Below are 12,878 nucleotides of genomic sequence, written 5' to 3' on the forward strand. Positions count from 1 at the left end.
CCTGGCTACTCAGGAGGCTGAGGTGGTAGGATTGCTTGAGCCCAGGAGATTGAGGCTGGAGTGAGCTGTGATTGCATCACTGCCCTCCAGCCTGGGTGACAGAGTAAGACCCTTTCTCAAAAAAAAAAAAAAAAAAGAAGATATTATTCTGCCCTCAAGGCACTAAAGATCCTCATTAGCTCTGCTTATGTCACTGATGTTGGTATGGGATGATGGAGATACTAAACACAGCAACTGTAGATTTTTTATAGTTGGTACAGTTAGAAAAAAAAAGGAGGCAAATGATTTCTAGCTGCAGAGTGAAGAATTCAATTAACTGAACCACTTGTAAAGTAAACAAAATGGTAGTTTTGTGGAAATCTGAAAAAGAAGGCACTAAGAATGAATTTGAATTAGAAAATAAGCCAGGACACACATTTTTTAAAGTAATCAATTCAAGAAAAAAAAGATTGCAATTTAAAATAGTTTGGAACAAGTTAAATCAGAATATACATACCTTACTGCTTGGATTCTTCCATTGGATAAGTAGAATTTCTCATCATTATTGTACTCATCAAATACTCCCCATCGTAGATGAGCCCACTCATGGACAAATGCCCTACCTGTGAGAAAGTATTTTAAAAAACTGATTACAATAAGAATGGCAAAATTACCTTCTCACACTGGAAGAAAGCAATGTTTGGAATATTTATGCTTTGCTGTGTTAATTTTTTAAATTAAAGACTTGATTTCTTTAGATCTAATATCATAACTGTACATTTTCTTAAAATATAAATACTTATTTTGGCTTATCAAATGTTAATCAGGCACCTAGTAAGTGCCAAGCCGTTATTCAGACACAGAGAAACAGCTGCCCTATCCTCACATAGCTCCTGGCGTAGTGGAGGGCATGTGTGATTAGAAGCTAAAATGCCTGGTGGTGCAGGTATGATGACAGAGGTCAGCAAAGGCGGCTATGGGAGCCCAGGCATTCCTACAGCAGCCAGGGCAGCATCCTCAGCCAATTCTCCTCCCTCATGGCTCCTATCCCATCAGACCTCAAGGTCTCCTTACTCCATCTCTGTCTTTTTTATTCATTTTCACCTTTCCAGGCCCATTGCCACTTACTCCTGAATTGCTGCAGTAGTCACCAGATTGGCCTCCATGTCTCCATCCTTCAGGGTAAGTCCAACTTCTCAACATGGTGTACAAGGTCCCTGATGCCTCAGGCCTGCTCTTCTCTGCAGCCTTATTTCTTGCTGTTCTCCACTCACTTCCCAAAGTCTAGAATTAGGATGAATTCCTGAACTCCTTTTTTTCCTAGGTCATATCATGCTCTTGTTCAACTCTGGTCTTTTTTTACCTATGTTTCCTTAGCTTGGAATACTTCCTTCCTATCTTTGCCTGGATAACTCTTATTCTTCTTTGAAAATCAAGCTTCTGTGTGCCTAGAAACCTGCCCTGAAATCCTCATCCTAGGCCCAGTACTCTGCGTTTGCATTTCACCATCTCCCGTTAGGCACTTAAAATGATAAACAGTCATTGCTACTTACTTGCCAGCCTCCCACAATAGAAAATTGTCTCCATGAGGACAGACAATATGACTTCTTCACTGTCATATCTGGGCATATAGTGTCTAGAACTTAGCAGGCATTCAGTGATATTTGTTAAACTTGAGTGAATGACTTATGTACAGCTCAGTTTTTCTGGAATGTAAATTCCAAGGAAGGCTGAATTTGGAGGGTTATGTGAGGTGGGATATTCTGTGGAAACTCTAGTATCCCACACTAAGGATTGGGACTTCATTCTGTAGGTGTTGGTGGTCTCTTTAAAGATGATCGTGAGAGAGTTGGAGTGGAGTCGCAATACAGAAAGGAGACATTATAAAGGAATGGTTTTATATATGATCATGATGGCTGGAGTGGGCTCAGGAGTGGGATGGGGCAGTCAGGTCAGTCAATTCAACACTTGTTTGTTGAGCCATACATTGAGAATGTTCTGTTCCTGTTATGGAGGTGAAATGTGTTGCAGAACAACAAAGAGGTACGCTTGACACATCCTCTTGACCAGGTCTTTAAGCGCTCTAGTGTGTTTGGGGATGGGGCTTGGATAGCGTTCTTTCGTTTGCTTCTTTGCCTTATATGTTAAAACAAAATCAAGCTGGTTCCAGGGGATCCAAATCTTTTTTGAGGTAAAGATATCTAATGCTAGTTATTTAGTAAACAGTCACATTTGATTCTTGGAAAGTACATTTTATATATATGTCATTACTTGTTTAATATTTCCTCCAATAATTGTTATATGTACCTCATATATAAATGATAAAGTTTATTTATCATTGGAGTTTTTTCTTTAGTTACATGTTTTTGAGAGCTGAATTGCAAAGGTATTCTGTCTGCTACTCAAAGTGTGATCCACAGACCAGTAGAATCAACATCTCCCGTGAGCTTGTTAAAAATGCAGATTCTTGAGTCCCACCCCACACCTAATGAATGAGAATCCACTTTTTTTTTTTTTTTTTTTTTTTTTTTTTTTTTTTTGAGACGGAGTCTCGCTCTGTCGCCCAGGCTGGAGTGCAGTGGCGCGATCTTGGCTCACTGCAACCTCCGCCTCCCGGGTTCACGCCATTCTCCTGCCTCAGCCTCCCAAATAGCTGGGACTACAGGCATCCGCCACCAAGCCCGGCTAATTTTTTGTATTTTTAGTAGAGATGGGGTTTCACTGTGTTAGCCAGGATGGTCTTGATCTCCTGACCTCGTGATCCGCCCGCCTCGGCCTCCTAAAGGAGAATCCACATTTTAACAAGATTCATAAATAATTTGAATGCACGTCTCAGAGCACTGCACGTATACGCCATCTGGTGGCTATTGTATGAATTGCAGGTAGAAGATTTAATTCCGTTGTCTCCTTACATATCCTTAGAAACTTAATACAAATTAAATTCTTTTACAGTTATAGTATGATGCTATAATAATAATTTACGAGAATTCAAAATACCATATTTATACATGTATCTAAAGTAAATTAAATTCATAGCTGAGAAATGCTGGAAATTCTAAGTGAAATGCATGTTCTATTTTAAGTGAAAAATGCTATGATATTTTATCTCTAATAGTTTGGCTTATACGTGCTTACTCACAAAGATAATGCTAGTGTTGATACACTTTGAACATAAAATAGTTAAATTGTATGAGAAGTATGGTAGAATATTTCATACCTTGTGGTCCATATTCACGTAACTTTTTTCCTGCTATGAAATCAGGAGTGAGGTGGATCCTTTCACCCTTCTCTCCACAGTTGCCCATCTGCTCAGTGTAGGGTTCATCATTACCTGGAGGAGTAGACTCAGCAACCAGAACATCAGCCTGAAATTTAAGAAAAAGTTTTTATCATCACAAAGTTTCAGCAAATGAATTAACCATATTCGTACTGGAGTAAGTTTCAAACAATCACATTTCATTCTAGAGTATTTTGATTTTAAAAAATCTTGGTTACAGGAGAAAGTGGAATTTTAAAGAAGAACTTGATATTCTCACATTTTTGTAGGTCTCAAGTTTTGGTCTCACATAGTCAGCCTTTGTCTGCCATGTTTCAGGAATCAAAATGGCAACATTTTTGAAATAAAATCGTTTTCCTGTAGCTTCAAACAGATACGGAGACGCCTGGGTCACCATGTCCTGGGAAGAAAAAAAAAGCATACATAACAATTGACTGAAAATAAATTAAATTATCAGTCATTCAAATTCACATCTGGATTTCACATTTTCAAAAACTAGTTTTTTGTTAAGATGGGAAGAAGAAATGTAGAAATACCTTGTAATAATAATAGCTAAGCTTTGAGAGCATTTACCAAATATTCTGTGTCACCGAATAATCAGTAACAATGCAGACTCTGAAGACAGACTCTAATCCTGGCTGCACCACTTTTTATGGAACATTTGGCAATTTCTAATTCTGAGCCTCAGTTTTCTCATTTACAAAATGGAATATTATATTATAGTGACTGGCTGATAAGGTTGTGGTGAGGAACAAAGTGAAACATGTGATGTGCTAGGAACAATGTTTACTTCACACAAGCAAGTATAAAATATTAGCTACGCATTTCACTTGCTCCTTTGAGGATCCATAAATCTCTGAGGGTGAAGCTGAGACTTAGTATAATTCTCAAGGTCTCACAGCAAGTAGTAATGAAGAGAAAAAGTGAATGTGATTTTAACACCTGCTGACTCTTGTAATAATTTTGGGATTATATACTAAGTCAAATTAAATGTAATACTAAATGTTGTGGTATTATTTATTTATTCATTTTTCTTTTTTTTAAACTTTGCCAAGTGCTGATAGAAATATTTATTTTTTGTGCAGTGTGGTACTAAGAGACACAAGAAAATAGCATAATTATATATTTTCAAATTACACCTAATTTTACTTCTCTAAAATGAAATAGCTACAGTGTTAAATTATAAATGTGTCTGCAGATTCCCTGAGATATGTTAACACAGTAGAGTAGGGAGAGTGATAGAAGATACTGTTATAGAAAGGGGGCAGTGTATCTGTTAGGACTGAAAACCATTTGCTTCGAAAGTGAGCATAGACCGAGGAAAGAAGAGGCTGGAGACTGAGCCCAGGGAATGTGGGGGACCCCAGCATTCAGAGGTAGAAAGAGGAGGAGCCAATACAGGGGCCTCAGAAGGGCAGTCAGTGCCTGTAGAGGAAATGAGGAGCTGCGGGATGAGAGTGCTATAGGGAGGAGGGCGTGATCATCGGTGTCAAGCACTGCTGAGCCATCACTTCATATGAGGACTAAGAACTGATCACTGGACTTGGCAGCATGGTGAGCCCTAGTAGCAGAATAAAGACAGCAGCTCCGTAAGAGTGGATTCAAGAAAGTGGGAGGTGAGGCAGTGGAGACAGTAAATACAGACAACAACAGGTTCAGAAGTTTTTCTGTGAACTAAAGGGGAATGGAGAAATTGGCAGCAGCTGGAAGTGGACTTCAGGACAAGACAGTTTTGTTTGTTTTAGTGGGAACTATTATAAAGTATTTCTATGCTAATGGAAAAAAAAAACCCAAAAATGTAAAAGAAAAAGGGGTCATTGCAGGAGCAAAGTCCTCGTGGGAACAGACCAGAGTGACTAGACTCCATTGCCTAGTGGGGGTCGTGTTAGGAGCAGAAACGCTTCATCATTTTATGGGGAAGCAACACTTGGGTATTAGTGCATGGGTAAGTCCTACTGTGCCTCTTCCTAAGGGGTAAACTTGAGGAACTTATTTTATCTCTGACCCTCTGTTTCTCCCTTTCAAATAGTGATAATTATGGTTGCCTCTATTTTTTTTAAGTGTTCTTAATGATTTACGTTTTCTTCTTCTAAAACTCCCAGATTTTTAATACTCACTAGGAGAGTTTAATATTATGTCATTTTAAAAGATAAAATTACAAAATAAGCCAAGATCACCAAAGACTTGAAAAGTAGATATAAAACTTCATATATTAGAGTATTTTACCATTTGACTTGTGAAATGTGAATTTCCAATATCTCCCGGGAAGAAGAAGTAGCATGAAATGCTCTTGTCTTCCACATTGTAATAGAAACAATAATAAGGGATCTTTGTTTTGGCATCTGTTCCAGATTTTCAGAAAATCACCTCGTATCCTAATACACACTTAGACTCTCAGGCTGAGAGAAGGTTGGGGGTGACAGTTTATAGGATGGGCTAGAAATTCCGTCAGGACAGGGACAGTATATTGACCACTGGACTTCTGGTACCTGACATAATTTAGATGCTCTGTAAATATTTGTTGAATGAATAAACAAACGAATAGATAAATAAAGTGGGTTTGGTAAGTGGAAAACTGGTATAGAAGTGCCAAGACAGGCAGTGCCTGGAGTCCTGCATATTGCAGAGACTCCAAAATAACCCTATTGTGTACCTTCTTGTGTGTGTGTGTGTGTGTGTGTGTATGCGCGAGTGTATGTCTGCGTGTGTGCATGGGCTTGTGTGTGTGCACACGTGCTTGTGCGTGTGTGTGTATGTATATTTGACGGGGGAAGAGAGAGTTTCTCTCTGACTCTCCTTCCTCATCTTGTGACATGTACTCCCCCTGCTAATATTAGCAAGAATGCAGTGGATGGAAGTGGTGCAGAACCATCAACTGCTCTTGTAGGCAGGGAAATCTGGGGACTGTCCTGCTGAAGCAAGTATTTTTAAAGCTGACTTAGGGGCTTCTGTCCCCACAGGGGCACCAGGGGAAAGTCTCTCATCAGCAAGAAGGTTGTTGGAGCAGAGGGAGGAATGGTTGGGAAAGGTCTCCAAGCCCTCGATGAGGTCCCTCAACTCTGCAGATCTGGGACATCGAATAGGAAGGAGTTAGGGACTCTGAGCATTCTATTCACTTAAGTGTTCTTGTTACAGAGAAGGAAATGATGGAAGCCAACTTATCTCACCCCCAACTTTAGGATCCATACTGGAAAGCCAATTTAATAATTGTAGCGAGAAGTACGTACCTCAGGAAGAAAATCTCCAAGGACAATGAAGTGGAAGCACTTTGAAAGCTCTAGTCACTATATACTGTAGATACAAATTACCACGGTCACTGAAGATGAATACGGCATCTACATTCTCCTGGCATATTGCTGAACCCCATTGTCTAGCCAGAGACCGAAACACACTAGTCATGTGTTTGCTGATGCCACTTCCAAATTTAGAAACAATCAAAAACTCCAAAAACTCACTCAACATTTTAGATGATTGAGAGATTCAAGAGGTCTGAATCTCCCTTTTATCACAGACAGCCCGATCCTCTTTGGGTTAAGTAGGTAAGCTTTATGGTGAGTGACACCCTTCACTCTGTTCCCCACCCCCTACTGCTGCAATTCTCTAACCACACACTCCCAGCAGGTAGAGATGGTTTTCTTTCCAAACATTATCTTTCTGTATTTGCCTCTGCTTAGAGCAATGGATCTCTGGGGAAATCCCTCTGGGCCCTTGTTCTATTAATTTTCCATCTAGAGAGAGCCAATGACTATATCCACCATTTATTGAGCTCTTCCTATGTACCAGGCACTATGCATGCATTTTAAAGTTATTTTTTAAAGTTCCAAGATAAATTTAGATTAACAGAAGACATGCAAAATATTGCACATATTCTTACATACTCCACCCAGCTTCCCTTTATATGCATGCATTTTTAACTTTGATCCTCACAAAATCCAATAAGGGAGATATTTATTATTATTATTCCCATTTTACGGACTGATACTCTTACTAGTACAGCACTGCCTCTGGATGTGTTACAGCCAGATTCCAGGGCAATCTTTTATAAAGCATTTCCCCCTTAGTTTTGGCTGTGGTTGTTGTACAAGACCTTCTTCAAGAGTATAGATGCCCCTGCCAGGACAGGAAGTCTTCTTCCTTTCCCTTCTGCTACATAAGAGGTAGCAAGAAATCTCTGAAAGGATCCCTTGAATTGGGGCTGATAAAATGCAAGGTTTTCTCCCATCAGAGGGTCAGGGTTGTTCTTACATCAGAGATTTGCATCTGGGGCTCCTTTTAGGATCACAGGGAAGGGGGTTCCAATTAGGAGAATAAAAGGAGAGTCTGACTCATGCCAAGGGTAAAATCAGGCAAAGGATCTGTGCATCTCACCATATCTGTCAAATGTAGCTGACTCTGCCTTACTATAGAACTAAATAATTTCCAGTGACATAATCCACAGCAGTACATACCAATTTATCATTTATCAATTGCCAACAATGTATCACTCTGAGTTACGTGCATTGCATTTATTATCTGACACAAGAATCCTAATGGCTAATTTATTATTATTTCCATTTTACACATGAGGAAACTGAGACTTAGACATAAAAATACATGCCAGTGTCGTGCAGCTGGAATAGGGCACTCATGTTCTCTCCATATTTTTTAAAAAGCATGGATAATTACTATGAACTTACCTTTATTTGTTGAAGGAGTGTTTCATCTTCTGGCACATTGGGGTCGATTGCAACGACAATGCCTTCGTAGCCATTGTTGTTCAGCTGAATGAGTGAATTACTCAGGGCCCCTTCTAGAAGGTGAAGAATCAAGATGAACACAGAACTCTTAAATGGCCCCATTGCTGTACATCTCCCTGTGATTTCTCTCTTTGGAAAATGCGGGTTACGAAGGTGTCTTTCTTTACCATTATATATATACAGATATGAAAATATAGACACACGTTTCCGACTTATCAAAAGTGGTTTATCACAGGTCTTTAACCCCCTGACCTGAATGTGTTTTACTATTGCTCTTGTCTTCAATAGGAGAATGATAACAATATCTTAGTCTCAAATTACATACTTGTAAATATTTCAATTTGCCTTCAGCTGTGCCGGATGCTGGGGTGAGGGTGGGGGAGCCCACATCCGGTTCCTTGGAAGCACTCACAGGTGACAAGCAGCTTGGCTGTTGATAGGTTTGTTTACTTCCTGGAAATGTTTACCAAGCCATGGACATCAACCCACCCAAAGCCACCCCAACCCCCTCCTGCCCAGGAAAATCCAGACTGTTCTGCATATTCAATAAACATTTTGTAAGCCATATATCCAGTTATCCCTCATGGTGGTCTTTACCACAATGGTCGTTTTGTTTACCTTGACATAACCTCAACACCTCTTCATGCTCCCCTTAAACAAGAAAATATTCAATTATATTCCACATCCATTTGTACCAAAAGCATTAGCAAGTGATATAGATATTATTGACTATTTTATAATGGAGAGTAAAGATAAAATGTATATCTTACTTTGCAAAGCATACTCCTTCAAGTTCCTCATCAGACTTCTGCTTTCTCTATTGCATAGTTTCTACCAGTCAATAAAATTCCAGTTAACATCATTAAATTATTTTGCTGAAACTAAATGTCCCTAGGAACATGAATTATGGGCTGTCAGTGGCTGTATATATTCTTTCAATTTGCCAAACCTCAGTTGGAACCTCTAATTAGCCCCCCATTTTCTTGTATTGAAATACTTGAAATATCTCTTTGTTCATAAATTCATTTGGTCTTCAGATGGTGGTAAGCATCAATTTCATCTTGTCTAGCATAATCTTAAGCAATTAAAAGGGAAACACTGAAATAGAGTGGAAATACTCAATTATAACGTGGTTGTCCAGATGATCCAAAATATGCTTTTATATCAAAATACGTATACGTTTATTATTCATACAAAATTTAAAAATTTAGATTCCAAGATATCTCAGACCCCAAATGTATGTGTCTTTGCCTGGGTTCCCTAAAAAACAGAGCCTAAGGCAGGCATATGTGCTAAGAGTTTGAGAGTTTAATCCCAGAGCAGTGGGAATGAGGGAATGGGGAAATGAGTCAGGGAAGGCTGGGAAGCAACTAAAGGAGGAGCATTACTAAGCCCTGCAATGGAGAGACCCAGCAGGCCAGCCCACAGGTGCCCTTGCCTTCCTGTGTGGGATGTCTCTTAAGGGGCTGTGCAAAGAAACCACGCCTTGGAGCAGCCCTTTGGAGAGAGGAAGGAAAAGCGTTTGGCTCCTTCTCATCTTCTACAGGCGATCATCTCCCCCCAGACTTCCTGGCTGTGTCATCCAGCCCTTTTGGCAGTCACTTAGAAAGAGAGACCCCCATGCCTTGTGGTATGTGAGGAGCCAGGGGTTACAAGAGGTGGAAGCTTGACCTCGGGCAGTGGAACTGCTTGCACCTGCAAGGAGTGGATAGTGACTGAGGTGAAACAAATGACTGAGTGCCCAGTAGACAGATGGAACCAAGCAACTCTGAGGAAGTTCAATAAGAAGAGTCTGATACAGTCCACTCTTTGAGCTGCTCAGATTCACTCTAGTACTTTCATCATATCAAGTTCCAATATTATAATGTAGGATTTGTATTTCTGTGTGTGTGAGCATGAGCTGTCTCACTTTTTCCCTGAGAGAAGGTACAAGTTTAATCATTTACAGAATCTCCTTCAAAGTGGTGGTCAATTGCAATCTGCTCAAATGCATAAGGCAAGAGGGTTATTGAAATAAATTGCAACGCCTGCTGTTACAGCTGGTCTCAAGGCTTTTATAATCTCCCTCCTTTATCACCTATTTCCCTCACTTTTACTCAGCGTTTTGGCTGATCTGTATTGTTTGTTCTCTTGTTGGGGTAATCCCACCCTTCATCCCTGAGTGGGGTCTTTAGTTGTCCTGCCCTTGTTGGCTGCAGCTGCTGCATTTCCCTATGACAGAGGTCATCTGGTGTGACAGACTCAGTTTAAGGGCTCTCCAAATTTGCTTGGCATTCCCTGCAAGCTGGGTCTTGGCTGCTTGCTCAGTGGAGAGTTCTGGCTGCTGCTAAAATTCACACATCTCCTAACACCAGTGTTTCTTCTTAGCTTTCCCCAAGAAGAGGGCCTAGTTTAGCATGGCCTTCACTGTGCAGACTGTGTGGGCAGCTCCTCCATTCTCTCCCGTGCCCAAGTCTGGATTGAATGGATGCGCGGAGGCTTTGGCTCAGATAAAGCACTACACCATGGCACTGGGATCTGGCTTTGTCAGAGGCAGCCCAAATGGGCCAAATAACACAAACCAGAGATGCAGGGAGTTAGCACCCTAAGGGACAACCTTTCACCAAAGAATATTTCCAGCATTCTAGAAGTTTCCTTTGCGTTCCCTTCCAGTCAATCCCCCCAAAAGATAATTGCTATTCTGACTTCTATTGACACATAGGTTAATTTTGCCTGCTTTTGAACTTCATATAAACAGAAATATGCTATAGGTACTCTTGCATTTCGCTACTGTGACATAACATTTTCTATGTGAGATTCAGTCAAGTTGTTGAATGTAGCAGTAATATGTTCTTTTTCCATTCCATTCCACTGTAAAAATATACTGCAATTTACTTACCACCCGCTCTTGATGAACATTTGGACTATTTCCAGTTTGGGACTATTATGAATGAAGTTGCCATAGATGTAAGCATTGATTTCAGTTGCGAATATACAAAGAGTGACGTTGCTGGGTGACAGGGTATACATCTATCTAGTGACAAAGACTCCCTCCTTTGACCAAAACTTAAGTCAGGCTCCTGAGTCTTCTCTGACTAGATCTGACCTTGGGCTTCCCTCTCTGTCCTTGCAGAATCCAGTTTGAGCAAGAATCCTGCTAAGTCAGTTTAGGGAAAATCCCCACGTTTGGTATCTGACCATTCTCAGCATCTTTCCACCATGGCCTGCCTTCAGCAATGACCCTATCAAGTCATTTTAGCCAGACATTCCTTATCCTTGATGTTTCCTCGTAGGCATTTTTCATCCACTAACCCCACCCTTCTCCTTGGTTATAAATTCCCACTTGTCCTTATTGGAGTTGGAGTTAATCCACTCTCTCTCCCCAACTGCAAGACCTCCTTGCAATGGTCCTTGTACCTATCACCATGCCTCCCACCCCTTACTATCTTTAACAAGTGTTTGCATGAAGTTTTTCCTTGATACTAGATTATGTTGATCTCCCAAATACTTTTCAAGTGATTGTACAAGTTATTCCACATTTCCACCAGTACTTTGTACTGTCAGTCTTTCTAACTATCCATTTTCTTGGTAGTGTAGTCATATTGTTCTGTGGTTTTGATTTGCATTTTCCCTAATGACTAATGTTGTTAAAGACCTTTTTATATACATATAAAAATGTATACTTTTGTGAAGTATCTCTTCAAGTTTTTTTTGCACAATTTTTAATTAAATTGTCTTTTTCTTATTGATTTGTGGGAGTTCTTTATATGTTCTGGATACTGAGTCTTTTGTATTGAAAGATATATTGAAAATATCTTCTAGTTTGTGGCTTGCCTTAATAGTATCATTAGATGAATAGAGGTTTTTAATTTTAGTACCGTCCAATTTAATCTTTTATGTGTAATGTTTTTGTGTCATATTTAAGACAGCTTTCCCAAATTCATGAAGATATTATACAATATATGATTCTAGAAGCCTTGCTGCTTGACCTTTAACATTTAGGTATACTGATTGATCTCAAAATATTTTTGTGTATGGTGTGAGGAAAGGTTCAAGGTTTTTGTTTTGTTTTGTTTTCCTCTGTGATAGCCAGTAAGCCGAGAGCATTTATTGAAAAGACCATAATTTCCCCTACTGAATTACAGTTGTGCTTTTGTTGTGCATGAAGTGACTGCAGATGTGCAGGTCTGCTTCTGAACTCTCTGTTCTGTTCCTTGTTCCATTGGTCTGTGTGACTGTCCTTACCTTGATTATCTGGTAGTGTAAACAGTCCAGATTTGTTTTTATTCAAGACTATTTTGGCTACATTAGGTGCATTTCAATATAAAATTTCAAAGCAGCTTGTCAATTTCACATACAAAAAAATCTGGGTTTTATAGGAGTGCATTAAGTTTGTAGATCAATTTTGGAAAAATTGCCATCTTTATTATATTGTGTATTTCAAACCATGGAGATGGTATTTCTCTTCATTTTGAGTTTTATTTAATTTGTCTCAACTGTGGTTTATAGTTTTCAGGATAGAGATCTTGAGCATCTTTCATTAGATTTATTCTTAGGGGTTTTTCTTGGTGCTATTGTAAATGGTATTTTTATAAAATTCCATTTTCTAATTGCTAATCGCTGGTATATAAAAATATAATAAATTTTTATGTACGGACCTTAAATTTAGTGAACTTGTTTAATTCACTTATTTCTAGTATTTGTAGATTCTCTTGGGTTTTATATGTATATAATTATGTCATTTGTGAGTAATAACATATGGATTCTTCCTTTCCAATATTTTTGTTTCCTTCTCATATTGGACTAGCTAGGACCTTGAGTACAATATTGAATAGTGAAAAGAATGGATATTTTTTTTCTTGTTCCCAATCTCTGAGAGAAAAGCATTCTAAAGAATTCTATATTTT

General features: G+C 39.3%; 1 protein-coding gene across 1 annotated transcript in view; it reads right to left on the reverse strand.

The window, feature by feature from the left end:
* The window catches only part of CLCA1 (chloride channel accessory 1), a 31,732-nt gene extending 23,031 nt beyond the window's left edge, over positions 1–8,701 (reverse strand). Inside the window, exons 1-5 of the mRNA XM_003260014.4 lie at positions 8,611–8,701; positions 7,933–8,355; positions 3,516–3,656; positions 3,197–3,344; positions 497–602 (exon numbers count right to left, since the gene is read on the reverse strand). Of these exons, the coding sequence (XP_003260062.1) occupies positions 497–602; positions 3,197–3,344; positions 3,516–3,656; positions 7,933–8,094 (557 nt within the window). The 5' untranslated portion in view covers positions 8,095–8,355; positions 8,611–8,701. The remainder of the gene's footprint in view (positions 1–496; positions 603–3,196; positions 3,345–3,515; positions 3,657–7,932; positions 8,356–8,610) is intronic.
* Between the last annotated feature and the right edge of the window lie 4,177 nt (positions 8,702–12,878).

The sequence above is a fragment of the Nomascus leucogenys genome, chromosome 12, assembly GCF_006542625.1.
Source record: "Nomascus leucogenys isolate Asia chromosome 12, Asia_NLE_v1, whole genome shotgun sequence".
Lineage (NCBI taxonomy): Eukaryota > Metazoa > Chordata > Mammalia > Primates > Hylobatidae > Nomascus > Nomascus leucogenys.